We start from the raw sequence: 25854 nt of genomic DNA on the forward strand, positions 1-25854 counted from the left end.
TGCATGAAGCCACTCAGATAGAGATGGATATCCTAGACCCTCATTGACAACCTGTCTGTTAACTCTAATGTGCATACGTTTGTAAAGCATGCCATGGCCCCACAATGGCATCCTGGTGCATGGCATGATAACTTAAGCTGAGAGAAAAACAAACTATGAGACTGAGTGATGTCCCAGAGACCACAGGCAATTTCTGTAGATCCAAAATACCATTGACAAATGAAGTTGTTTTAGGTTTATTTCAGAACCCAAAGAAAGATTTGTGAAAAGGTAGTATAATGATCTGCTGAATGATGTGAAAGCACGAGGGTGCCGGGCAGAGGGGCGGATGCTTCATTATGGGGTCAACAGTCACTGTTCCGAGCCCAACTAAAAGAGGTGCCAGGTAAACATGGTCCAACTGATTATTTGCAAAAACGTATGACAGGTATATACAATCACTCTATTCCTTCACACAAGGCTTAAGTGTTTTTCACATTTAGAATATTGGTCTTTAATGCAAAAGTATTTAGGTTGTGTTTATGATCCATACCTGCTTCCTTACCACATTGTTAAATAAAGTCATCAGTAACATGGACAATTCCAGATCAAGCTGAAACAAAACAATGACCACAATAGAAAAGCTCTCAACAGGAACCATGGTAGCAAAGGTGCATGGTTGAGGGGTGGCCTGCCTCCTGGTGCGATTATCATGACGCCCCCAGAGAAAGGCCTGGCCAGGGATTCTGCCCTCGCCAATTAACCACCCTGGTTTACAGAATATTCTCAATTAGTAGATCCCCACTTCAGTGTCATCGGCACCCAGGAAGAGGTGTGGCGCCGTGGCCAGGGCGACTGACTCCGGAATCTGGGGTTCACGGTTCGATCCCCGGTGAAAGGGTACGGAACAAAGCTGTGGTGGGTGCAGTGCCAGGGGAGAAAGTGGAGTAGCTCCAAAGCGAAAGCATGAACAGCTGAGAAGGATCCACTAGTTATACAAGGTAGAAAGCCTTCAAGTATGATGGACATCCATCTGCACCGATGAAACCTTGTGACAATTTAGAAAAGAAAAAAGGCAAGAAACAAGCATGCATGACTGGACCTATAAAGAAGGAGCTAAACAGTTTGCTCATCTGAATGGAGAAAAAGGACTGGAGATGAAGAAAGGAAGGTGGGTAATGACACTTAGGACCTGTGTGTTGGCTCAAGTTTCCTAGCTGTCTTGAAAAAAGCCTTAAAATCTCTTCTCTTACTGGGGACAGGCATTGCTGTTGTGCAAAGGAAACAGTGTGACCGACATCACATAAAAACCTTATAGGACTGAACGTGTAGCACAAGAGATTACTTTAAAAAATAAATAAAACCCAGAGCATTAGATATTATCAATTATACAAAGAAAAGAATAAACAGTGTCTCATATAACAATTCATATCTCATATATATAGTTATATACCATTAAATAGATAGAGAATAGCAGCAATAAGAACAGCCTGAATAATACATTTCATACATATTTTACAGTACATCCAATACCAACAACATCTTTGAGATAGATAAATAATGCCGCCCCCAGAGAAAGGCCTGGCGGAAAATAGAGCCTTACTGGCCAGGGATTCTGCTCTCGCCAATTAACCACCCTGGTTTACAGAATATTCTCAATTAGTAGATCCCCACTTCAGTGTCATCGGCACCCAGCAAGTTGTTCTGCCATGTGATCAGTATTATCCTTCCAATTCATGATAGGGGACCAGATTTTTTCCCCCAGCTTCCTGGCCTGTCTACCCCTAAATTCATAAAGGGCCATCTCTTGTTTATATATAGCAAGCAGCGGAGCTAGCCAGACCTGGAACGAGGGAGGATCCGTAGCCTTCCACCTGGCGGCAATTTATATCCAAGCAACAGTTACTGAAACAAATACAAAATACGTCTGGGTTGTGTTCAAACCGATGTTATTATCGTGCCCCAAGATCATCAGGGTTGAGCTAAAGTTTATCCTGATCCCTAAAAATCCATTCCAAAAGAGTTCCAACCCGCTTTTTAAAGGGAGTAGCCTGGCACAGTCATAAAACATATGAACCAAGGTGGCTGGGCCTTCCATACATCTGAGATGGGACACTTGTCGTCTGTTCTCTTGTCCCTTTCAAACAGTTTGGCAGGTGTGAAATACAGATTAAATAACGTTTTGAAGGGCTGCATCTTCAAGCTTGCTCACAAAAAAACCTTTGCGGCTAGTGCCAAGGCATTATCTATATCAACGTCTGCGTCGCCAAGCTTCTTAGCCCAACTTGCCTCAGTTTTCTCCAGGTCATCCGGGAGATTTTCTAAGATGATGCTGTAGATATCTCTTATTTTGCAATCACCCCGGGTGATTACCTCCATCATAGGTATTTTATCAAAAATTATAACCTCTCTTGAGTTATTGAGAAACTCCCTAATTTGCACATATTTGAACTACTGAGTTTCCAGGATACCAAACCTTTGCTGTAGATAAATGAAAGGAAGTAGCTGATCTGAATGATACTTGTCCCAAATTACTGTCACACCATACCGCTCCCATTGTCTACCCATTACATCATGGAAGAGAGGTGGAAAAAAAGAGGAGTGCAAAAGTGGAGTATATCTGCTATATTTAGGAATATTCATGCCTTTGTGGACTTTACTCCATATCTTCCAGGCACTAAATATTATCTTAAAGCGTACTTTTTTAAAATAGCTTGGCTCTAACTGCCGCAGCAGTAGTCCACGAGCACTTCTTCCCAGAGCAAGTTTGTATATTGTTGGAAGTGTGCTGTGACTCTCCTGGTCTCTCCCTTCCCTATTTTCCAAGAGAAATAAAATGTGCATTTGCTGCGTGAGAGCCGCCCAATAATAAAATGTGATATTGGGGACCGTCAGCCCCCCATCTCTCTGGGAGAAACATACATTTACTATCTTTCCATACTGCCCGATAAAATTTATGAATATGACGTCTAGGGTTTTCAATATTATTTCATCTATAACCACTGGTAGTGACCGAAAGAGATATAAAACCTTGGGCAGCATGGTCATTTTTAAAACATCACCCCTGCCAATAATTGACAGATGTAGCCCATTTATACAATTAGGTCAGTAGATATTTTCTCGATCAGGGGATCAAAATTAATTCTCCCTATAGTAGCTATTTTAGGGCTAATACTGACTCCAAGATACACAGCTGTATTGACACGCAGATGGTCTTGAAAGGTGAGATTGTCCGTACAGAGGACCTGTGTTTTATCTTATTCAGGGAATAGCCTGAGATTTTACCAAAATCTTCGGCCATGGCTTCAATTTCCCTGATTGCTCCTTTGGGATCAGTGGTGACGATGGCGATGTCATCGGAATTTGCGAGCACCTTAGTCTCATACCTTTCACTGATAATAGGCTTTATCCCCTGAATATTTATGATCTTCACAATCAAATTGTTTATATAAAGTGCAAATAATATGGGGGAGCAGGGAAACCCCTGCCTGGTCCCCCTCGACACCATTATGTAATTCGATTCTTCCCGCATTAGTTGGAGCCGTGCATATGGAGAGGAATACATAGCTTTGATAGTGGTGATTATTCGGGGACCAAAACCCTTTAGTGCTAATATATCCCATAGGAACCTCCAATCCACCCGATCAAAGGCCTTCTCAGCATCAAGTAGGGCTATAGCCATTTGTCCCCCTGTCCCAGCTGTAATATTGAACAGGGTTATCGCCCGCCTTATATGGTCCGTGGTCCCTCTGTCGGGTATGAACCCATGCTGCCAGGGTGACACTATGTGGGCTATTACCCTACCAAGCCCAGTTGCCAAGAGTTTAAAATAGATGTTTGTGTCTGCATTTATTAATGAGATTGGCCTATATGAGGTCGGATTATCCAGGCTTTTACCCTTGTTGGGAAATATAACTATGTCAGTGCCCTTCCATGACTCCAGCTGGATCCCAGTATATTGCACCCCCAGAAACAGGTCTAATAAAATAGGAGCTAGCTGGAAGTAAAATACCTTATAAAATTCAAGGGGTATTTTATCAGGCCCGGCAGATTCCCGAGGGCAGATGCTGCTGGGCGGACAGGACCTCCTCAAATGTTATTTCTGCTTCTAGCTCATCCCCTGGCGGATTGATCTAGAATCGCCCGAGATCCCTCTCTGACACTGCATGAGAGATGTCCGAGGATGACCCATCATATTCCTTGAATAAGACCTGATAGAATTCCTGAAATATACCAAGTATATCACTAATATCTGTATAGGTTCTTCCATATTTCTGAATTGAGGATACCCTGCTTCTGGCTCCCTTTTGCCGTATACGGAGCGCAAGCATTCTACTAACTGACTCTCCAAATTCATATGTTATATTCCTATGGGTTTGAAAATCCTCAACCGTTCTCTGCTTTAGCCTGCCGTTAATTTCTGCTTTTAAGGCAATCATTTTAAACTGGGTTCGGGCCACCCCCTCCCCTGAGCTATCTGCGTCACATGTTCTCGCTCAGCCTCTGTCAACTCCCTCAGCAGCCTTTCTTTCTCCACCTGGAGCTGTCTCCTCTACTGGGCGACAAAACTAATAATCTCCCTCCTCAGGTCGGCCTTGAACGTATCCCATACTTTGCCTCGTGAAGCACTGTACCTGTTGATGTCATAAAACCCCTGCATCCAATTCCTCATATACTCTACAAATGCTACATTTGCAATCAACTTTCTATCATAAGTCTACTTGCAATGACGTTTAATGGCTGCTTGGACTTCAACCTCCAAAACAAGTGGACTATTATCAGAGATTACCTTCGGAAGCCTCCTGATTTCAATTTTACTTAACAAGCCAGTTGTACTTAGTAAATAATCGAGTCGTACATATTTCTTATGGGGGCAGGAGTAGTAGGTGTAGCCTGGATCATTGGAATGCTAATAGTTCCATATATCTACGAGACCGTGGCTATCCATGAGGGATGTTAAAGACCTATATATTTGTGGTTTCTTCCCTTGATATCGCTGCACTCGCTGGGCCCCAACAGTTTGGTGAATATTGAGGTGTCTGAAAACGACCAGCGCCTGCGGCAAAGATGCTAATTCAACCTCGAGATCCTCGAATATCTTCGGGTCATCTTGATGTGACCCATAGACTACACAGATTAAGAGTCCTACCTCAAACTTGACTAATGCCCACCTACCCTGAGTATCCGAGAGCTTTAGCCTAACAGGCCCTATTTGTGATTTGGCTAGTATAGCCACCCCCCGGATATTGGTGCTCTGCGAGAAACAGGCCAACAAGCTATATCCCCTCATTATGATCAGCTCCCTTCTATCCCAGGGAATATGCATCTCTTGCATACAGATAACATCAGGGGTCATTGCCCTCTGAAACTCTGCCACTCTTATCCATTTCGTCCTATCATTCAACCCTCCTACATTTACCAAGCATTTGGTAATTTTAGCCATCTAACCCATACTCCGGAAAACCCATGCTGTTCTTAATTGTATCTTTGTTTAAACTACTACATAAATAGATACATCGTACTAATTTAGTTCCTGCTCTGGGTATATTTTTTGTTTTTCACCCTCCTACCCCTACACCCCTATACAACCCCCCTGGACTCCCCCAACCCAACACCACCCTCCGGCTAGTTTTAGTCTGGCCATTTGATGCACAAGTTGCAAGATCAGGGTAGTTGTAGTTGCGCGTATCAAGTGGCAATAAGCTCTGTGGGACAAGGCTTAGATTCCCCCTTGTGAGAGTCGCCTCAGCATCTTTAGCCCCACCTGAGTGACCAAAATCCTCTATATTTACAGAGAGCCCTTTGCCTGAATTAAGGGTGTTGCCCTGAGTATTAGTAATCTCCTTTATCATGGTGGTTATGATATCCTAAGCTAGGACTGGGGAATGGGTAAAAGAATGCGCCTGCATACCTTCATCATGTTGTATGGCGGAGGGCTCTGCCACCAAGGTTTTGTTATCATGAGCCTGAGGACTGGACACATCCTGTGGCTCATCACACGGCATTAGTAGGGCTGAATCTGCGGGCTTCGGCTGTTCCAGTTCACTCCCAGCAATCACTCCTTGCATCCGCTGGTCTCGCTTCAGGGCTGACCCCTTCAGGAGGTCAACCACTGTAGGGCGAGCCGGAAGTGAGTCCCTGGCAGTGCTCCCTCTCCCCTTCCTCTCTGACTCCGATTCCTGAGAAGGAGGAGCGCGTCGCCCAGGCCGTGGGATCGGCACCAAATCTTCGTCCGCCTGCCCCAGCGGGCCCGCTTGTATTGAGAGATGGGCCGCCTTCGCCTTCTGAGCTCTGCCGGTGGCCTTGGGCCTCCTTCCTGATGTCAATGCCACTGCACGGCAGAGGGAACAGTTCGAATGGTAGAGGAAGGCCGCCACCAGACACCTGAAGGCAGAGAGACCTTTCAGGATTAGTACTGCTCGCGAACAGATCCCAGGAGCACCGGAGCAACCATGGAGAACGTCAAGGGTAACTGACTACTTCCAAGGTTAGTTCATTTGTGAAGTATATCCACAGGTCAGCGCGCTGCTGCTGTCGGCCACCTACGTGGCCGCCATCTTGCTTCCCCAAGTGTGCCTACCACCAGTACAAGAGATTACAAAGGTGTGGTGCATGTATAGTTCTTGATGCTTACTGGAGCCTAAGATGGTGAAACCATTTACGTTATTGCCTCTTGGGAGCATGCCTAAGGAGGGGTTTTAATTCTTGCTGCAGAGCATCTTATGGGTCTGTTTCCCAATGCTGATTCATTGCTGATGTGGTGTACAATTTATTAATGATCTCTTTCTAAAAAGGGAACTATTGTGTGATCCTTGAGATGGTACTGGAGGATATAAGTTAAGCTATCCTTGTCAGAATAAGCATTGGGGCGCATGACTACCTCAAGGAAGATGTATGCCTTTTACCATTCCCTGAAATGCTTGTAATGCATGGTATTGTGGGAGTGACACAAATCCAGAACATGGGAAAAAAAAATTCTATAGTTGCTAACAATTAGATACAACAATACATTTTCACTTTGCTTACCCTATTCTTGGTAATGGTGCAGGTGCTGGTGCAGGCTTGAAAGTATGGTTTCCGTTGCTGTTAGAATCTAAACATAAATAATAATAATACATTTTATACTTAAAATATTGATGTCTTCGATTATTTTTTTAAGACTTTAGTTAAGTAGAGCAGGATTTCATTAATGTTGTTCAAATTCAGATGTAACATTTTCTTATCACTTCTGAAATCAGCTACTTGAATATAGAGGAAAGTGATTTTTGTAGGGCTTTGTTTTGGCACAACAGTAGGTGAATGTTGTTTATTATTGTGTTTGTCAGTTGCCTTTTATACTTTATTGGAGATATTCACAAAGGTAACTTCTACTTGTGAGTAATTTACACGTGTAACTTACTCTTGCACTTTTGAGTAACTTTACTTTACAAAATCAGAGTGTAAAGTTCCTCAAAAGTGTAGACTTGTACGTCTCCACTCCCTGAAAAAGAGTGATGAGACAAATTTACAAGTGTAAGTTACTATTGCCAAAAAGAAACAGTGGTAAGTCAAGCAATTATATAATAAATTAGTAGAAAAAATATTTAAGTTAAATATTATTGTAAATTATTTTTTATATTTATTTTAAATGTAAAACAAAATTCATAAGTGATATTATTAACATAAGTTTTAATTGAATATGTCATTCATTTAATACATTACTTAAAATCCTTTTCTGGATTTAAATAAGAAAATTAATTCCAACATAGAAAACAAAATAATTCTTATTATGCTTTAAAGATTATTAAAAGTGGTGTATAGAATTATTTAAAAGCAAGTTAACTACATTTTAATACAAATTTATGTTACATTGATTTATAAATTCAAAAAAAGTTGTTACATTATTATTAAATTGATATTTTTCATATTTGATCTATTTTAAATTATTTCAGTGAATTTAATATTATTTTCTATGGGGTCTTATTTTAAGTCCTTGTCTCGATTATTTTCTATGGGAGGGTGATGCAGTATTAGTGGTTGGCCATGTGTAGTGCTGTACTTATTCCAGCTCTGAGCTGGAGCAGTTTACTACTGTTTAAGATCACTTTTTGGCTGGAGTAACTTTAGAAGTGCAGTTTGTGAATAGAAAAAGGCTTACTCTTTTATGGCCGTGCATGTTCCTCTCCCAACCCCTCCATAACACTCCCCAAACACCTTCTTACTACCTTAAACCGGCCATAGTACAAGCTCCCATAGGGAATTGGGAGGTTGTGTTCCTCCCTGCACCGCTTGGCAGGCACCTCAGGGTGCCTGCCACACGCTGCAGCGATCAAATGCGGGCACCATAGGTGCCCCCTTGGCCCCCAACCAGAGACCACAAAGAGACGGGGTCCAGCTTGGGGGCCCCAAACTCGCTTTCCAACAGGCTTTCCATGTCAGAAAGCAAGGTATGGAAAGCCTGTGGGAAACCGAGCATCGTAATCCTAAGGCCGGAAAAGCAGTCCATGGAGATTAAGGGCAGGTCTCCGACTGGCCAACAGGCTCCTTGAGCCCATACGAATCCAACCAGAATGACCGACCGGTATCAAATCCGACTGCCTACATTGTAATTAGGCAGTCGGAATTGAAACCAACAATGTCAGACTGAAAGCCTCTGACCTGCAGTCGGAGGCTTTCCAACCAACATCGTAACATGCCCTTTAGTATTAGATCCAGAGTTACAGCTCTGCAGAAATATATGGTGAATAACGAGCAGAATCTTTTGTTACTGAGTAGTTTTGTGAATCTATTTACCTTTGGTTTCCCACAGCTGATTGCTGGTGGAACCAGTAGTAGTTCAATAAACTAAAGTGGTTGTACTATTACTTAAAATTTGTGTCAGTGACTTTTTTTTTTTACATTAGCGCAGCAGTTTACCTGAGGCTGCAAAAATTAAACCCACTTTTGTCCATGAACGAAGAAGCCCATATTTGACTGACTAAAATCCAGAATTCATAGGTGCTCAGGGGTGGTATGTTACTGTTCTTGGGCTAGATCAGTACTTAGCATGCTTTTCTGCCAGAAAATATTGTTTTGTTGAATATGCACATTTGAAAGATGAATCATGCACAGAAAACCGTTGCCATTTGGCTTTTGCAATAGAACCAATTTATAAAAAGGGAGCTTGTGAAGCATTTGTTAATGGAGCTTTAACTGGCCAATTCCCTCAACAAATGATGTACATATTGTTATACATAGCTAAATAGATTTTGAGGGCAGAAAAGGTTCATCAATCACATCTAGTCTTCTCTTTCCACGTGTTCCACAACTGTAGATTTTCACAAGGCAGACCATACAGAAACTTTGCACCGGGGCGAAAAGTGGTGCCAATCCATTTGCACATTTTTTCTGCTTGTGTATTTCGGAACAAGACAAACAATTCTACCTCATACATAGTTCCATTTAAAAACAATTAAAAGTTAAAAAAAACCTTAGTTTTATTTATTACTGTGTAAGTAAAGAAAGCGCAGTGTGTAATCAGTAAGTAACCTATGCCATGAGTGATGTAAATAGTGTAATATAAATGGATTTGTAGAGCATGGACTAATCACCCAGGAGGGTCTCCAGGTGTTGATTAGGTGTGGAAGGTCCGGAGCATCAGTTGGAGAGCCAGGTCTTCCGTTTCTCGCGAATGTTGTGAGCGTGTTGGCTAATCTGTTGTCCTGGGGGAGGGTGTTCCAGGTCTTTGCTGCTAGATAAGTGAGTGAGTGGACTCCTGGCCCGCTTCTGCAAATGCCTGGAATGTGTGCGAGTGAGAGCGAGGCAGATCCAAGATTGCAGGTTGGATTTTGCAAGTCCAACCTGGAAATGTCACTCCAAAGCCTGGCCATAATGGATATAGTCATACATATTATCGCACCAAACTGGGGTAATAATACGCTTCATTAAATGGATGTGTGAGCGCAAGTTCACCTTTGCGTATACTCTGCATTAGTAAATCAAGCCATTTGTGTGCACAGGTTGAAGCTACTCATGAAAATTACTTTGTTTATGATGCACAGTGCCTCCTGGCACAGTTAAAAAACACATTCTCTGGGAAATTTTTTACACACACCTTTACAATACTCCTTTCCACAAATAAGTATATCACACATTTATTTATTTAAAAGGCAGTGTAGACTGCTGTGGTGTCACAGTCTTGCCATGTCAGGAGGGCCCTCATATACAGTTCAGAAACCCTACTGTTGGAGATGGTAGATATTAATTATATATATATATATATATATATATATATATATATATATACACACATGTTTTTTTAAAACAAGTCTCTACCCTGATGCTCGATGCAAAACAAAAGTTCACTCTGAACAAAAAGCCTAGACAATTGACTTCACTGATGTATGTTCATTTTGGCCAAGATCCTAGTATATTTTGAAACATAACAAGTCTCTGTTGCTGCTGGATAGACTAATCATTTGACCTGATCATAAACATAAAAACATTAAATCATTTAAATATTTCAGAGATAAAACTGGATTCGCCCTATATTCTAATATGACAACAGAAGCTCTAACACAGGGCAGCTGGACCCCGAGCTGGTGATGGAGATGCAGGTCAAATGTGGTAACATTTGAGTAATTCTGCTGCAGAGCAAATGTGTGTTTTGTTGACAATAGACTTGAAGTCCTATATAGATACTTAACCATTCAACCTTTAAAAATGTTATTAGATCCATTTTACTCTTACCTTCAGGGTCACAGATTTCATACTCATCTTCTGCTGGTGCATCCTGCAACAAAAAGAAAAGAAAATGATCGTTTTTTAAATTGTCTGGGGCTAATGTGTGTTCTATACTATTACCTGCATCTTGGTGTTATGTTCCCTTCCATTGTAGTTTGAAACCCACACATCTCTACTACAACCAAAGTAATGGAAACAATGAAGGAGAACACTGAATGTTATGGGGACATGGCTCTACTTGTTACTGATCATGAGCTAAGAAAGGACCAAAAAACACGGTGTACACATGCAATAGAATAATTTACCTAATACACATTACTTTACGAAAATTACCATCAACTGTTAGGACAAATATAGGAATTGGTGCAGTATAGCAGGCAGAGTCAATCCCATCAAGTAGCTCACATTCTGACACTTCTCACTATAGGTTTGAGAAAGAAGGCTCACCCAGAGGCCTCTTCTCTTTTTAATGAGTATGATACACAAGAGACCAAAGTGTCGTTCCTCTCATTCTTGTACTTGCCAGTGTTTTGTCCACAAATTTATGTATTTGCATATTCGCTAAGACGTGTCACTAGCAAGGTTTCAAACAGGGGAGGACAAACAGTGATCTCCAATCTCTGCTACATTTGTAAATATTGATTTTTTTTTTAAAATCATCTAATTTCAGTGATGCTCAGTTAATGTACATGAAATTAAATGTCAGAGTATAGAAATAATAGTGAATTATTCATGTTGCAATCCATTGCTGATAAAATATAGTTTTGTAAAGTTATCATTTCAATTATGCAACTTGAAGACTTCCTGAGCATGCAAACATATTTGATGCCATCAAAATGAAATCTATGATTTCACTACTGATAATATCAATTACAGCATCAAAAACTACTATAACACTAATATCAACGACTCTCATTCTGATATTAGTGCATACTTTAACAAAAAAGCTAAGTAATAGGCTAATGTAATAAAGCCTAAGTGTGTGTCACATAACCATGAGCATTATGTAACCATTTATTTGTCATCAGATTGTGTCAGTGATGAACTATATGAACTATAATAACAAAAACATAAAAAAGTAATTTACTGCAGATCTAATCAATACAAAATGTAGAACGAATGTTAATCATCACAGAATCACAAAAGAACAAACTTTTGTTTAAAATCACAATTTTCCATATTCTAATGTTAAAACGTCAAACCTTTAATCTACTGAATTAAAGTTAGATCTCAGCTCAGCCACATTTCATCAAGATTTGGTGAAGTTTAATAATTCCTCAGATTTAACAACATTTCTACACTTTTCTTTAGACTAGTTCAGACATTCAGTCATTGCTTCTTGGATGGTTCTTACACCATTTAACTTAAACAGCTTTTTTAAACAGGACTGGATCAGGTCTAATGGTGCTGAGCAAATACAAATGATCAACATTGTCTTTTATCCTAGATAACATACCCTACATGCACTGGATGCGTTTTTGACTATTCCAACATTCCGTGATAGCCCATTTGAGTCAAGATAGAACCTAAATGGCTTACATTGCTTTCTCAGTGTTGGGAACAAAAATTAATCTAACTATGTTTCTGAAGTTGTGACAATGAAGCAAGGAGAGCAAAACGTAGTGACATTGGCCATTTTACTTGAGAAAGTTGTATGTAAGTCTTAAGGTCTTCTTACGAAGAGCCTGGCCCCTCCTCTTTAGCACCTATCTGCAGATACTATTTAATTTCTGTTCTTTCTTCTATTCATTTGCATAGAGAAGAAGTGTATAAATGTAGCACCAAACGTTGTGGATTTTAGCATTACATGCTCCAACTGACCGGGGGCGCATCTCTGCTCCATCGATTTGGTGTTTTGCCTTTGCTTATTTTGATGCTTGTTGGCTATTTTTGCATTGCATTAACAAAAGGGGCCCACCACTTGACATTCAATTTAAACAGGTCACCTGGTACCCCATCAGGACCTGGGGCTTTGACGTTTAGTAGGGCAATAACAGCCTTCCTTAACTCCTCCCATTCAAACCTAAACATTGTTTTGTACTGTTTGAAATGTGTTAACATGCACTTAAGATGTCATCTGGGTAGGTGATGATGGGATAATAGACTGTTGGGCAGTCAGAAAACCCCAATATCAAAGACGGTGTGTGTGCAATCCATGATTAATAGTGAGCAAGCAAGCAAGCTATAAGATTAGTACTGAAATCTGGATGATAGGTAGAAGCCCCAAGGCTAGAAGCACAAACCAATGAAGGATGAAAGTGTGTGAGAAAGTGGCCCTCTGATTGGCCCCTTCGCTAGTCCCCCCCACGGGCACACAGCCAAAGGTCAGCCTATTGCAAGGGGATCTTTGGGTGTGAGAGTGTAATACCTTGACTCCCTTCACTCCATGAGATCAGTTAGAAAATAGAAAAAATAATTGAGGGAACCCTTACCTTACTTTCTGTTCCCTTACCACCCACCTCCATGGAATGAGAAGCTGGCACATGGCTGGTAGACCCTTTCCTGCTTACCTCGTACGCGTGAGGGAGCAGCAATGGGGGCAGGAAAATCTAAACAAAGTGAACCCCTTGTGAGTTCACTCCTCCCAGTGCAAAATTGCTGAATCTCCCTGAGACATATGCTCACTGGTGCCCATCTCCTGACCCACATCAAGCCATAAACCAGGGCCTGCTACCGGAACTGCCCCTGTTGCTGCTTTGCTGTTTATTAGTGGATTGGACCTCCAGCACCCACCCTCCTCATCTGCCCAGTTGGGAAACTATGTGCCCATCACCATTCATTGTTACTACCTCCATCTAAGGTAAGTCGCCTGGATCTTGCAGCCGATGTGGGTCTAGCATGCTGTCCTTGCCATTGCTGCCATCCTCTTTGTCCAAGTGGAATACTTCATTGCTCTTAGAATGGGGAGTTGTTGGATAACTAAAACTATATGCACCTGTCCTTGAACTGAGTCACCGATCTGTATGTGAACTACTACTACTTGCTGTTACTTGAGAAATAAGGCCAAGTGATGAATCTTACTTCATTCTGGATCTGGTAGCATTTGCCTGCATTTGTCTGGGGAGATATGTCTTTGGATGGCGTGCACATCAGCAAAAACAAAACTTAAATTGATCTCTTGTACCATAGGCACTGACTGTTAGAATGTGCTGGCACCTCTCCTTAGTCTTGACAGAAACCTAAAGATCATTGAACATTGTTTTGCCATTGGCATGTTGTTTCACAAATGTAGATATCGAAAGGACTATGCACATTTCATGTGCAGCAAGAACGCCTATCCCTGGCTCTCCAATTGAAATTCCTAAGACTATCAACCTAATTGCCTTCCAAAGTTTCCTGCTACCTCCAGTTACCTCAGTAACAACCACAGATATTTTGGAGTTCCAGGAATCATGTTTGATCCACTAGTAGCAAATGTGAGCCTGATTTCCCTCTTCCGGTACTTTTACCTGAGGTTAATAGCTGTTTTTTTTTTAGGACTTCGCATCCAGAACAGCGAATAAATGCAGTTGCAGTTTCTTTCCACTTTATTTATTAGGTCGCTGTTGCTATGACTCTAACCTATAGATGCGAGAGAGTAAGCAGTGCATTTTCATCTTTGTTTCTTCACAAAGTATGGTGTGCAAGGAAAAGTGTTATTTGCATCCTCTGTCTACTGGCTTTGCTAGTCAAAAGACAATAGATATTTATTTGTTTGTTTTTGTGCTTATCTATTTATGTATTTATTTATACATGTTCTGTTTGATTCCCCTTTTTCTGAAAATGTCCAGACTGCAGTATGAATCAAAGTTACATTCTTCGAATAATTATATTTTAATCCTAGTTGTCTTCATTCCATTTAGGGGCTGTGTTTATACTTGTTAGTCTTCCTTCTGTGCAAGGCTGAATACAAGTTTGATGATTAAAAAAACAACACCCATGCAGTGAGCTATGCACTCTTCCACTTCAGTTACGAGATGCAGAGAGTAATGTCCTGTTATGCTCTCTTTTCTATGATATAATTGTAGCCAAACTGCTGCGGGAATGGACTGTGCAACAATCCTTTCCTCATCCATTACAGTATGAGTATGCTGCTGCAGGAAGAGCAGGCTCTACTCTACTATCACTAAGGGCCCAATTATGATGCCATAGGAAACGGCTCTGACCCTTGGTTGGAGCCGGTCCTACGGCATCGTAATCTCCTGTTTGGATTAATTTCTGACCCACCAAATAGGATTTCTGAATGGCTTAAGACGGGCTCAAAGAGCCCATCTGCCATTCAGAAAAGGGCCTGTAATCCCAAGGGCAGCTCTTTCCACCTGAGGGATTACAATGGCAGATTCCCACAGCCTTTCTGTGCTGGCCTTTCCGAAACAGAAAGGCTGTGGGAATCCAATTTTGGTTCCCCCCATAGGTGCCCCCCTGTTGATACCTGCACCTGGTTGCAGGCACCTTAAGGTGCCTGCCACGAGGTTCAGGAATGAACAGCACCTCAGCTCTTCACAATGAGAGTATGCATTCCGGTCGGAATACATGCTCCCATTGTGAAGAATAGGATTGCAACCGAACAGGGTTCGGTCGCGTCCTTCTTGTTGGGTTAGGACTGACGATAGGAGGTCGGTCGGTCCCAGTTCCCAAACGATGTCGGATGGACTCAGGGCGGTCCGACATCATAATCGGGCCATTAATAGGGTGTAGGAGGAGGGAGTTTTGAGGCCTTCCTATATTGACAGTTTTAATCTGATGGAAATATACATATATATATATATCAGATTTGATGTTAAGCCACCAGTGGGTCGAACCTCCCAAACCAGCACTGTGAGGTCTAGACACATGGACATCATTTAGGGATCACCAGTGTTGCAGCTGTGACCTCAGGTTTGCTCCTTGAGACCTTTAAATGTATATTGTGTGCGTGCTTCCAGGTGAGATTGTGTTTATATATGAGACAGTGTGTATGTGTGAATGTGTCTGTGTGTATGTGTAAGCAAGTGTGCATGAGTGAAAGTAAACATCAAATGGCTTGTGATGTTGCATCCGCTACGCCTGGCATTTTGGTGAATTGACGTCCATGTCTAAACAGTTCTACTGTTGGAGCTCTATTTATGCAATATGTGGCACAATGTAAAAATGTACATTTCTGGAAGTTTGTAGTGAATAGCGATAACCAGTTAATTTCCTGTGAATATAAGATTGAGGTTAACTTACCGTTTCTTCTATTTTATGTTGAAAATGACTCCTCCACATATTATTCCTAAAAAAAATATTTAGAGACAATATTGATAAACTCTCATTGATCGACATATTTTGTTGTTAAAAATAATGTGACAACTTGCATTGTTTCATATATCCTCAATCTATGTACCTATGTGGTATGTGTGTGGGAAAGAGCACTTGAAGGATTTTCTGCATTCTACTATTTGACCTACTTTTGTGCACCTGAGCATAGCCCAAGAGAGGTGAAAATAACAATTAACCTTTTAAAAGCTAACCTACATTTCTGTTTCAGAAGTAAAATATGATATTCTCTCAGTTTCAAGCTTTCAAATGTTATCAACATTTCCAGTCAATCACACTGCATTTTTGTAAACCTTTATCACGCATAGCCTGTAAAGTTGCAGAAAAGTGCAGACTTACATGCTGCTACTCCCTGAAATAGAGGTGGGGTCAGTACAAATGTCAAATGTGCTGCAAAGCTACTACTAGTAGTGACTTTATGACTATATTTGATGTTCTGGACACTTGACAGAGACCTCCACAATCAGGCTGAGATGTACCTATGATTAAGTATAAGGAACAATTTAAGAGTTTATTAAATGTCTTAAAAAGTTAGGAAAACTATAGTTAAATATTAATGTTAAATACCTTTATGTATTTATTTTAAATATAGAAAAATATAAAAAGTTACAGCATTAATAACTTACATTTAAAGTAAAAATGTAATATTTTAAATATTCTTAATTAAAAAGTAATCTGTGTAAATTAAAAATTAAATTCTCATTTTATATTTTTAGTATGTATTAAAAATATTAACTAATGTATAAAATTAATTAAAAGTAAATCATTATTTTAATGAATGTTCATTTTACATTACTTTTAAATGTAAAAAGTTATTATATTTTATAATAAAATAATAATTATGTTTTATTTATAGACAATTTGTTAACATTAAATAAAATGTATTTATAATTTTAAAAAGTTTAAATAATTTAACTTATTTAAAAATAATTTTTATGGGATTTTGTTTTAAGTTCCAACCTTCATTATGTTCTTTAGGAGGGTGTTAAATGTCAGTGGTTGGTCATCTGTGACGCTGGACTTACTTCTGAGGTGGAGTACATTTTGTCCTCTTTGACTGTAGTAACTATAGAAGAACAGTTTGCGAATCGCAATGAGTTTGCTCTTTAGTGGATGGGTGCATGCCCCTCCCTAAACCTCTACCTAATCCTTGTTTAACCACTCCTTATTCCACTCTTAACCCACTCCATTTAATAATAAGTATACTCTATTTTTCACCCAATCTACTAGCATCCCTTCTACTTACATTTAATGCCAAAAAGTACTCATGCATGCTGTTGTAAAGCGGCCTGAAATGTCCAAATCCCTATTAGTAAAATTGTGCAGAGGGCAGACTTCTTTCTATTTGTGCTAATTGTATGTGAATATTCCCAGAATAATCCCATTTCAATTCAACTTTAGATGGTTTAAGAGCACTTTACGAAGGCATTTAAAAGGACAAAAAGTTAATGTTTTCTTTAACACAGTTTTGTTTGAGATACGATCATACAAATCTCTTCTTTTCACAATAATTTAACACATAAAAATATTTTTGGAGTTGGCACTATCTTCCCATTATTCTACCATTATGAAGAAAATCTTCCTTCAGACTTCATTCTCATGCTAGTCATCACATAAGGGGTGAGTGTCTAAATAATTTACATTCGTAAATTAACTGTGAAAGTGAAAATAACACACTCTGCCAGTGGCCTAGCAAGAAAGGATGTTGGGGGGGGCAGTCTGCTCCAGGCAGCACGAGTTTTGTGGGCAGCGACTTCCCGCCGCTCTTACATGCGGTCTTCTCCGGGTGGACATCTCACCCTCCCCTCCCTCCCCCCGCTCTTCACTCCAGCCACCACGGGGCAGCAAAGGCAGGGAAGGCCACGGGCAGCCACAGGACTAGCTACGCCACTACACTCTGCATGTGTATCCATACTTTGACACATAGGTTAGAACATTTGGTCCAATGCACTAAAGCATTTATGAGTTTTGGAGGTAGTGCTATAGGAGTACCACTTTGCCTACTTTGCTTAGGCCGAAATACAGTGGTGTAATGCAAAATTATACAGAATGTAATAAGGGGCCAATGAATCTTGCATATCTCATCTTCCTTGGCCTTGAGGTGAATAGGGGCTTCATGAAGAGATGGGCCCACCTGCACAACAGGGGGCGGCAAAGGTCTGCGTTACTCTATGCAAAAATGTCTTTGTGAATATGCCCCAATATTGTCATTCAGTCTAAACCTTTGAGTTGGTGGGTTTAAACTAAAGAAAGTAACACTATAAAAATTCGTAAACTATAAGGTAGATTTCAACAGGGGTTTGGAAGTTAATATGTGAAATTCGTGGTAATTGATTTGGAGAGAAATGGGATTTACATTTAATGTTATTATCAAAGCAGTAGAACTCTGTTTTTAAACTTGCCCTACCTACCAAACTGTGTTAATAAAATAATATAATGACTTTCTTGTTTGCAAAGGGACACGCTGTTCACAGGATCAATTTCAAAAACACACAGCACACAATCATACAGGGGCAAATGTCATCAGAGCAACCACAAACAAGGAAAGTCATGTGAAGTTATGTTTTGAGTGAATTTACAACGTTATATGAGTTTTAGCGTGGTACTAGTTCTACGGCTGCTTTCAAGTGCAGATCAACCAAAGAAATAAAATGGAACAAAATACTTTGAATTATATATACTTCTATTTATATATTTATTTTGGGTCTTTCGTTACTTAATAATTTTTTTGGTTAGCCTATTTGCGTTCTGCTGTTACACAAGATCCCCTGACGGTTTAACAGTTCACTATTAAAATGACATATTTTATAAACAACAAATTCTGTATTAACGGTGGACTGTTTTTTGATAATAAACATTTTGTGGCCTATGTACAAGGTGGTTTGTGTCGTTCTTGCACCACGCAATGTGATGAAAGAGCTACACAAACCTTAAGTCACATTTTTGAAGCCACACAAGGCCACTTTGCATGACCCTGACTGGCTCCATACATCTGGTGTGAGGTAACACAGGGCAAATCGCATGTGGTGCCTTACTCTGCCCTAAGAAGGCATTCCATGAGCATTGCGTGGGTGTTCCCATGCAACTCCCATGGTTTTTGATGCATTCCCAGATTTACCAGAACTGGTAAACCCTGGAATGCGCCAAAAAGAGACACCTTCCCAGGAGTGGCTTAACGAGGAGAAATATATTTATTTCTCCTCATTAGATCCTCTTTCTATGTGTGCTGTATTCTGCAGCACACATAGATAGAGGAATTTTCCTCTCAGGATTGTTTTATTCAGTAAGGTGGCCTTCCTGCACAAAAACAATCCTACATGTAACGCAGGCACACCTGCACCATGGTGCAAGGGTGCCTGCATCGGCTCTAGGCTGCCAAAAGAGTATCAGCGCAGAGGAAAAGGCAGGAATGTGCCGTATTGTCTTAAATATGGAGCATTCCTGCCCTTATCATGTAATGCAGCACAACAAGGTGATTTGCTGTGCTGCACTGCTTGACTATTTCATAAATAGGCCCCTTTTATTTTTCAATGTATATTGGCATAAACATTTTGTATCTGATGAAATAGTACTCAAGCAAAGAACGCACTACCATTACCTGCTTTGTGGTGGTGACGGTTTTGGTTTGGCCTTTGAAGAAAAAAGTTACACCTGTTAGATGAGGCAACGCGAACGAAAAGTGTGATTTTACAAACAAATACAGACCAGTGCATACAGATTTATTGCATTATTCATAGTTGTGTGGCAAAAGAAAATTCAAATCCTACCATTTCTGGACGAAGAACAAAATTCAGAGTGAAATTCACCAGCAGAATTGCCTTCAGCCCATCATGAGTCTGGAACAGGCAATTCCGGTGGATGGTTGCCTTGTGCTTTTAGAATTTTAACGTTGGATGGGGATGGAAGTACCTCAGATTTGTGGAGAAATGTGGAATCCCAAAAAGAATCTGACAGCGACATTTCAGCCACCATGCGACCCAATGGTGGAGGAAATTTTGCAAGTGGATTCTACTTCAACTAATCGCTTTTTTCAAAAATTCACTAAATCATCCTTCAAAATATCCTCTATCGCACTATCCTTATCTTGGAGGAAATTCAGTCTGTAGATTCTCCCGCAGATTTAGCCAGGGCACAAATCCTAGAAAAAAGGTGGGGGGACTAACCTAGTTAATCAGAATGCAAGTGTCATCAGGACGCGTGACATCACGGCATGTGACACCGCTGCGAGTGACATCGCGGTATGTGACATCACGGCCTATGACATCGCACGTGGCTTCACAGGAATTGACACCACAGGAAGTGGCATCACAAGAAGAGACATCAGATCTTGAACCCCCACATATATGTTTAGCAGGTCTATCATGAGAACATTTGAGCGCATTTCGAGTATACATGCAAGCCCTCCTGATTTAGGCAGAAGATTCACACTTTTGTAAGCTACGCATAAAACAATGTTGCCTTTTGTCAGTGCAAATGTCCTCTACCCATAGTGCTTTAAAAGAAAAGATAGTGGTACTTAAAATTATTTCAACGCCTCCTCAGGGGTAGTAAGCACTATATAAATTACATTTATTTTGTGTAAATGCCTGGGAAAGACCAAAACATCTGACATTCTTACAGTGAATGCATATCTTGTAAACAGGGACTGAACAAAGGGAAAAGCTGCCTCTCTTAAGTATGTGTGAAGTGCTAACAAGGAGTGGCCTTTGTTTTCCCTATGCTGCATTTGCTTCTAGGTGTGAGGCTCCTGACTGCTCCCAGCTAGGAGACTCGAACAAAAGGAGGCCTGATGACCCCTCCGATTCGGCGTTTATTATGGCTCCCCGCCCGCACGTTGTTGCGGATCGAAAGCAGACAACAAAATGCAGGCGCCGGGATGAATTCTTCATATTTTTCAGTGGGGCCCAGCAGCGGCTGGTCCATACGGGCGCCAGGGCGGCGCCCCACCTTTAAACTGCTAACTGTCTGCAGTTCGGCAACGGAATGTAAGCAGACGAATTGACAGCTTTCAAGTTGTCTGTTTACATTTCCCGGGTGGGTAAAAGTGTGCATGCCAACGCACAGCGCATGCAGGAGAGGGGGGGGGGGAGACTGGGGCGAGCACTCAGAGCAGGAGTCCAGAAGATGGTGGCCTGACTGCGCATGTGAGTGAGGAGCGTGCGCTCCTCACTCACATTCAAAACCATTAGGTATGCTGCGCATGCCTAGTGTAGCGTGCAGGTCTCTGAATAGGATCCTGCTCGGGCGGTGACGCGTTTTACGCAAAGTTGCCCCATGCCCTATCAAATGCCAGGGTACAAAGTAAGTAAATAAGGGTCAGCCGCCTCCCGTCGCATCCAGTCTCCTGATTTGGCAGTTTAGTATGCAAAAGAAAAGAGCGGGGTTAGTTCCACCACATTGCAGAGGAGACGAGCGGAACCGAAGGAGAATGGAGATGCCTGGTAAGTTAATTTTTTTATTGTACTATTCATTAAATTAAGGAAGGCCTACTGGCTAGAAATTGCTGCCACTCAGTCAGTCTACTCTAAAGCCCTCATTATTAGGGAACTCCATTAGTAATACCGCACCCGGGAGTAACGATACCACGAAGATGGGTGTTTCCACGTTGCAAGATACTGGGCTATTATGTGCTCGGAAATAACTTCATGAAACTCAGCTTCCGCACCAATTGCAGCAGGGATTCCCGCCATGCTGGTCGGGTTTCTATATTTACATTTCACCAGAAAAACCCCAGTTGTGATTTAACGCACATTTTGTAATTCCAATTTCGGCAGAGACTTTTGTTTATGCCCGCATCCGAACTAGAACGGAAAATAGAATATGGGATACTGAAAGAAGTTACTAGAACACGATCTTTAAAAATGCGCTTTGGTTTCTCTGTTGAAGGTATTTTCTAAGATGGTTTGATTATTAGTTTTTGACTTGAAATTATCGGTTGCCGTCTCACTCGCTTAAGGCCGCTGGCTTGTAACACGTGGGTATATTAGTGGCCAAGCTTTGCTCACTTGTAGCAAGATCTTGCACGTCGAAGGCTTTCCGTACAAAAGACACGTTTATATATGAAATATGAGACGCATCTTAAGGCACTGAATGGTCTGTGGTGGTTAATTAGTTACATGAAATGTATGTCTGCCACATTATGGGGTAACTGTGCATATGATGATAGACTGATGTGTGATGTGACACTTTAGTATATAAAAGCAATGGCAATCATTGATGCAGGTTGTATTTTGAGTGTATATCCTAGAGAAAAGTGATGTCATTCTGTGGTTATACTGAATAGGCAGCTACCAATATCATTTTCATGTGAAATCTTTTTTAATGATGTCACAACTACGCTTTCACAAGTGCCTTATTAACCTTCTTACTGTCTCAAATTTACTTACAAATGCACCATTTGCCACATCTTCTTTCAAAAGGTTCTCAGGGGAAGAACCCTCCTCCCGTCTCCAACCAGACTTTATGACAGTTGGGCTAGCTCGCTACGCTCCCTTGATACACATCAGTCACGCCATTTTGTTTACGCCTCACCACTTTCAAATGTCACCAGCCGCCCTTGGTGGGGCCCAACTTCTTGGCAGGGTGGACGGCGTCCACCCTGTGAAAATAGTGGGTGGACGCCGTCCACCCGCGTGTACCCCCGACTCGTGCCCTGGATTTAGAACTTCTTCTACAAATCAGAGCATTTTACTTACGAGACTACATGAGGCCTATTATTAGCACTCAACTTGTGGTAAATACACCCTATGAGGCAGCAGTGGCCCCTCCCCGCCCTTTCTTGTCCTTGACTTCCTCATGTACACTACACATACGGACAGCAAGAATAATAGAGCCAGAGCTGTCTTGCCTTTCGTGAATGACTTTCAGACGTGAAATAGAGGGAATATTATCTTGTCACGCGGATGTATGACGTTACAACGCACACTATTACAACGCATGCACTTACAACGCATTTTTTACAACGCATAATCCATTACAACGCATGACATTACAACGCATGACACTACAACGCATTTTTAAAAAATACCTTTACAACGCACTACCATTACAACGCATACTACCTTTACAACGCATACCATTACAACGCATAATATTAAATTACATTTAAGGTAAGTATTAGATAGTATAGGGGTAAAAATTACTATTCTAACTCCAGGGGGTGCAACAGTAGGGTAAGTGTTGGATAGTGTAGGGGTAAAAATTACTATTCTAACTCCAGGGGGTGCAACAGTAGGGTAAGTGTTGGATAGTGTAGGGGTAAAAATTACTATTCTAACTCCAGGGGGTGCAACAGTAGGGTAAGTGTTGGATAGTGTAGGGGTAAAAATTACTATTCTAACTCCAGGGGGTGCAACAGTAGGGAAAGTGTTGGATAGTATAGGGGTAAAAATTACTATTCTAACTCCAGGGGGTGCATCAGTAGGGTAAGTGTTGGATAGTATAGGGGTAAAAATTACTATTCTAACTCCAGGGGGTGCATCAGTAGGGTAAGTGTTGGATAGTATAGGGGTAAAAATTACTATTCTAACTCCAGGGGGTGCATCAGTAGGGTAAGTGTTGGATAGTATAGGGGTAAAAATTACTATTCTAACTCCAGGGGGTGCATCAGTAGGGTAAGTGTTGGATAGTATAGGGGTAAAAATTACTATTCTAACTCCAGGGGGTGCATCAGTAGGGTAAGTGTTGGATAGTATAGGGGTAAAAATTACTATTCTAACTCCAGGAGGTGCATCAGTAGGGTAAGTGTTGGATAGTATAGGGGTAAAAATTACTATTCTAACTCCAGGGGGTGCATCAGTAAGGTAAGTGTTGGATAGTATAGGGGTAAAAATTACTATTCTAACTCCAGGGGGTGCATCAGTAGGGTAAGTGTTGGATAGTATAGGGGTAAAATTTACTATTCTAACTCCAGGGGGTGCATCAGTAGGGTAAGTGTTGGATAGTATAGTGTAATATTATGCGTTGTAATGGTATGCGTTGTAATGGTAGTATGCGTTGTAATGGAATGCGTTGTAAAGGTAGTTTTTAAAAATGCGTTGTAGTGTCATGCGTTGTAATATCATGCGTTGTAATAGATTATGCGTTGTAAAAAATGCGTTGTAATGGTAGTGCGTTGTAAAAGTTGCGTTGTAAAGGTTGTTCCCCTTGTCACGCGCATGATTACTCTCTTGCTGTTGTTTCAGAAACAGAACAGGGGCAGTGACATGGGCGTACAATTTATTAATAGTAACAATGCTCCCTTTGTTAGATGGCAGGCACCACATACAGAATAAAAGTTGTTTTGGATGCGAATCAAGGTTAATGTCTTGATTCGCAGTATTCTTTCTCTCTAGACAGCTTTCCTCGGCTCGTGACAAAGGTATTTCTTCACATCTAGTAATGTCTTGCATCATTTTGATTAACTCGGTTAGGAAGCACTCGGCCCAGGTTTAGGGCCTAGTCTCTTTGCTAGATTCCTCCAGAGCCACAGCTCACGGTAATACTTCTTGTGTTCAACGGGTGATACTGATTGTAGTGTTCAAATTCATATTGTCTAACGGATGAAATCGAAATTAAATTATTCGCTTCATTTAACTGCCTCTTTTATAGTGCTTTAGTTCAAGACAATTTACAGATGTAAAGTCAATACAGATTTAATTAGTAACACGGTACAAGAAGGCAATAACTTGCTGTTTGTAGGCCGTGGCAAATAGGTGTTATTTTAGGTGTATTATTTTAGTTTTTTTAACTTTATCTAGTGGCTTTTTGTGCTTGAGAAGAAACAAAGGAGCATATATTAATTATTGATCTGATTTCATAAATCAGCAAATGTACATAACACTTTTCTCCTTAAACGTAATATCCAGCTAAAGCCAAAGTGCAACATGCGACTATGCGAGGCATTAAACATCATTATTACATTGTATTTTACCCCAGTAGGGCATAGTAATCTCATGGAACCTTTTCTGCACCCAGAGGCATGCATCTCTTCCAATCTTGAGGCAGCTGTTGCCCGTGCAGATAAGGGCGGTGGGGGCGGGTGGGGGGGGGGGGGGGGGGGGGATTTCGACAGACGTCGACAAGGAAAATTAATTATTTATTTAAATTTCCCTCGTGGTAGTCTGTCGAATTGACAAACCCCCCCCCCCCCACCCCCCCAATACGACCTAACCGCTATTACTTGCGCGGGCTGCTCCTAGGTGTTCCATTCTTTGCAAATGAGCGTCATCTGGTCTTTTCCATTCTGTGAGCCATTTTGAAGTGTACTGTGATCTCGCAGCAATTCGTACTATTGGCTGCTATCTAGGCTAATGGAGTAAGTACATCAGCAACGGTGCCGCTTGTATAAGTGACAGACTCTGCTCTTTTTCGGGGTGGATTATCATTAATATCCCTTGCAAACTGAGTTATAGCCCACTCTGTGTGCTTGTTCTCCGCCCTCACCAGCTGTTGTTGCAACAGAACAGTGCTCTCAGGCTCTGCCCATCTAAGCGAGTCAGCCTCGCACTTAGAGCTCAGTGAAGCATTGGGTGATTTCCATGCTATGGCCAATCTCCTCTTAGCTAAGATCAGTGTGAGGTCGGCGAATCTGCACTCAACTTTTTGTATTTTGGGAACCCTTGGGGAGACCCAACAAACATTTCCCCAGGAGGGCATCAAATATATGTATATTCTTTCAGGTGTTTTTAAAGACAATCAAAGATGGCGCAGGGCAAGTTGCTAATCACACAGATTTAGAGACAGAAAAAGTCATTGGGGTCCAGTTCACAAAAATACATCAATCTATGCACTATAAACGTATGCACACAGTTCACATAGATTACCTCGATATTAGGGATTCACAGAATCTAGTAAAAGTATTCCTCACAATGTACACAAACTGCAGATTCTTGGCGTACTCAATTTCTACTAGAAATA

At 41.1% G+C, this 25854-nt stretch overlaps 1 protein-coding gene across 8 annotated transcripts in view; it reads right to left on the reverse strand.

The window, feature by feature from the left end:
- BLNK (B cell linker) overlaps positions 1 to 25854 on the reverse strand; it is a 684101-nt gene that overhangs the window by 36757 nt on the left and 621490 nt on the right. For all 8 annotated transcript variants that reach the window (XM_085606171.1, XM_085606173.1, XM_085606179.1 and 5 more), the window contains 4 exons: positions 19556 to 19587; positions 15868 to 15913; positions 10687 to 10729; positions 7006 to 7072 (listed from right to left, as the gene is read on the reverse strand). In XM_085606171.1, coding sequence (XP_085462297.1) covers positions 7006 to 7072; positions 10687 to 10729; positions 15868 to 15913; positions 19556 to 19587 — 188 coding nt within the window. The remainder of the gene's footprint in view (positions 1 to 7005; positions 7073 to 10686; positions 10730 to 15867; positions 15914 to 19555; positions 19588 to 25854) is intronic.

The sequence above is a fragment of the Triturus cristatus genome, chromosome 1_2, assembly GCF_964204655.1.
Source record: "Triturus cristatus chromosome 1_2, aTriCri1.1, whole genome shotgun sequence".
In the NCBI taxonomy this organism is placed as follows: Eukaryota; Metazoa; Chordata; class Amphibia; order Caudata; family Salamandridae; genus Triturus; species Triturus cristatus.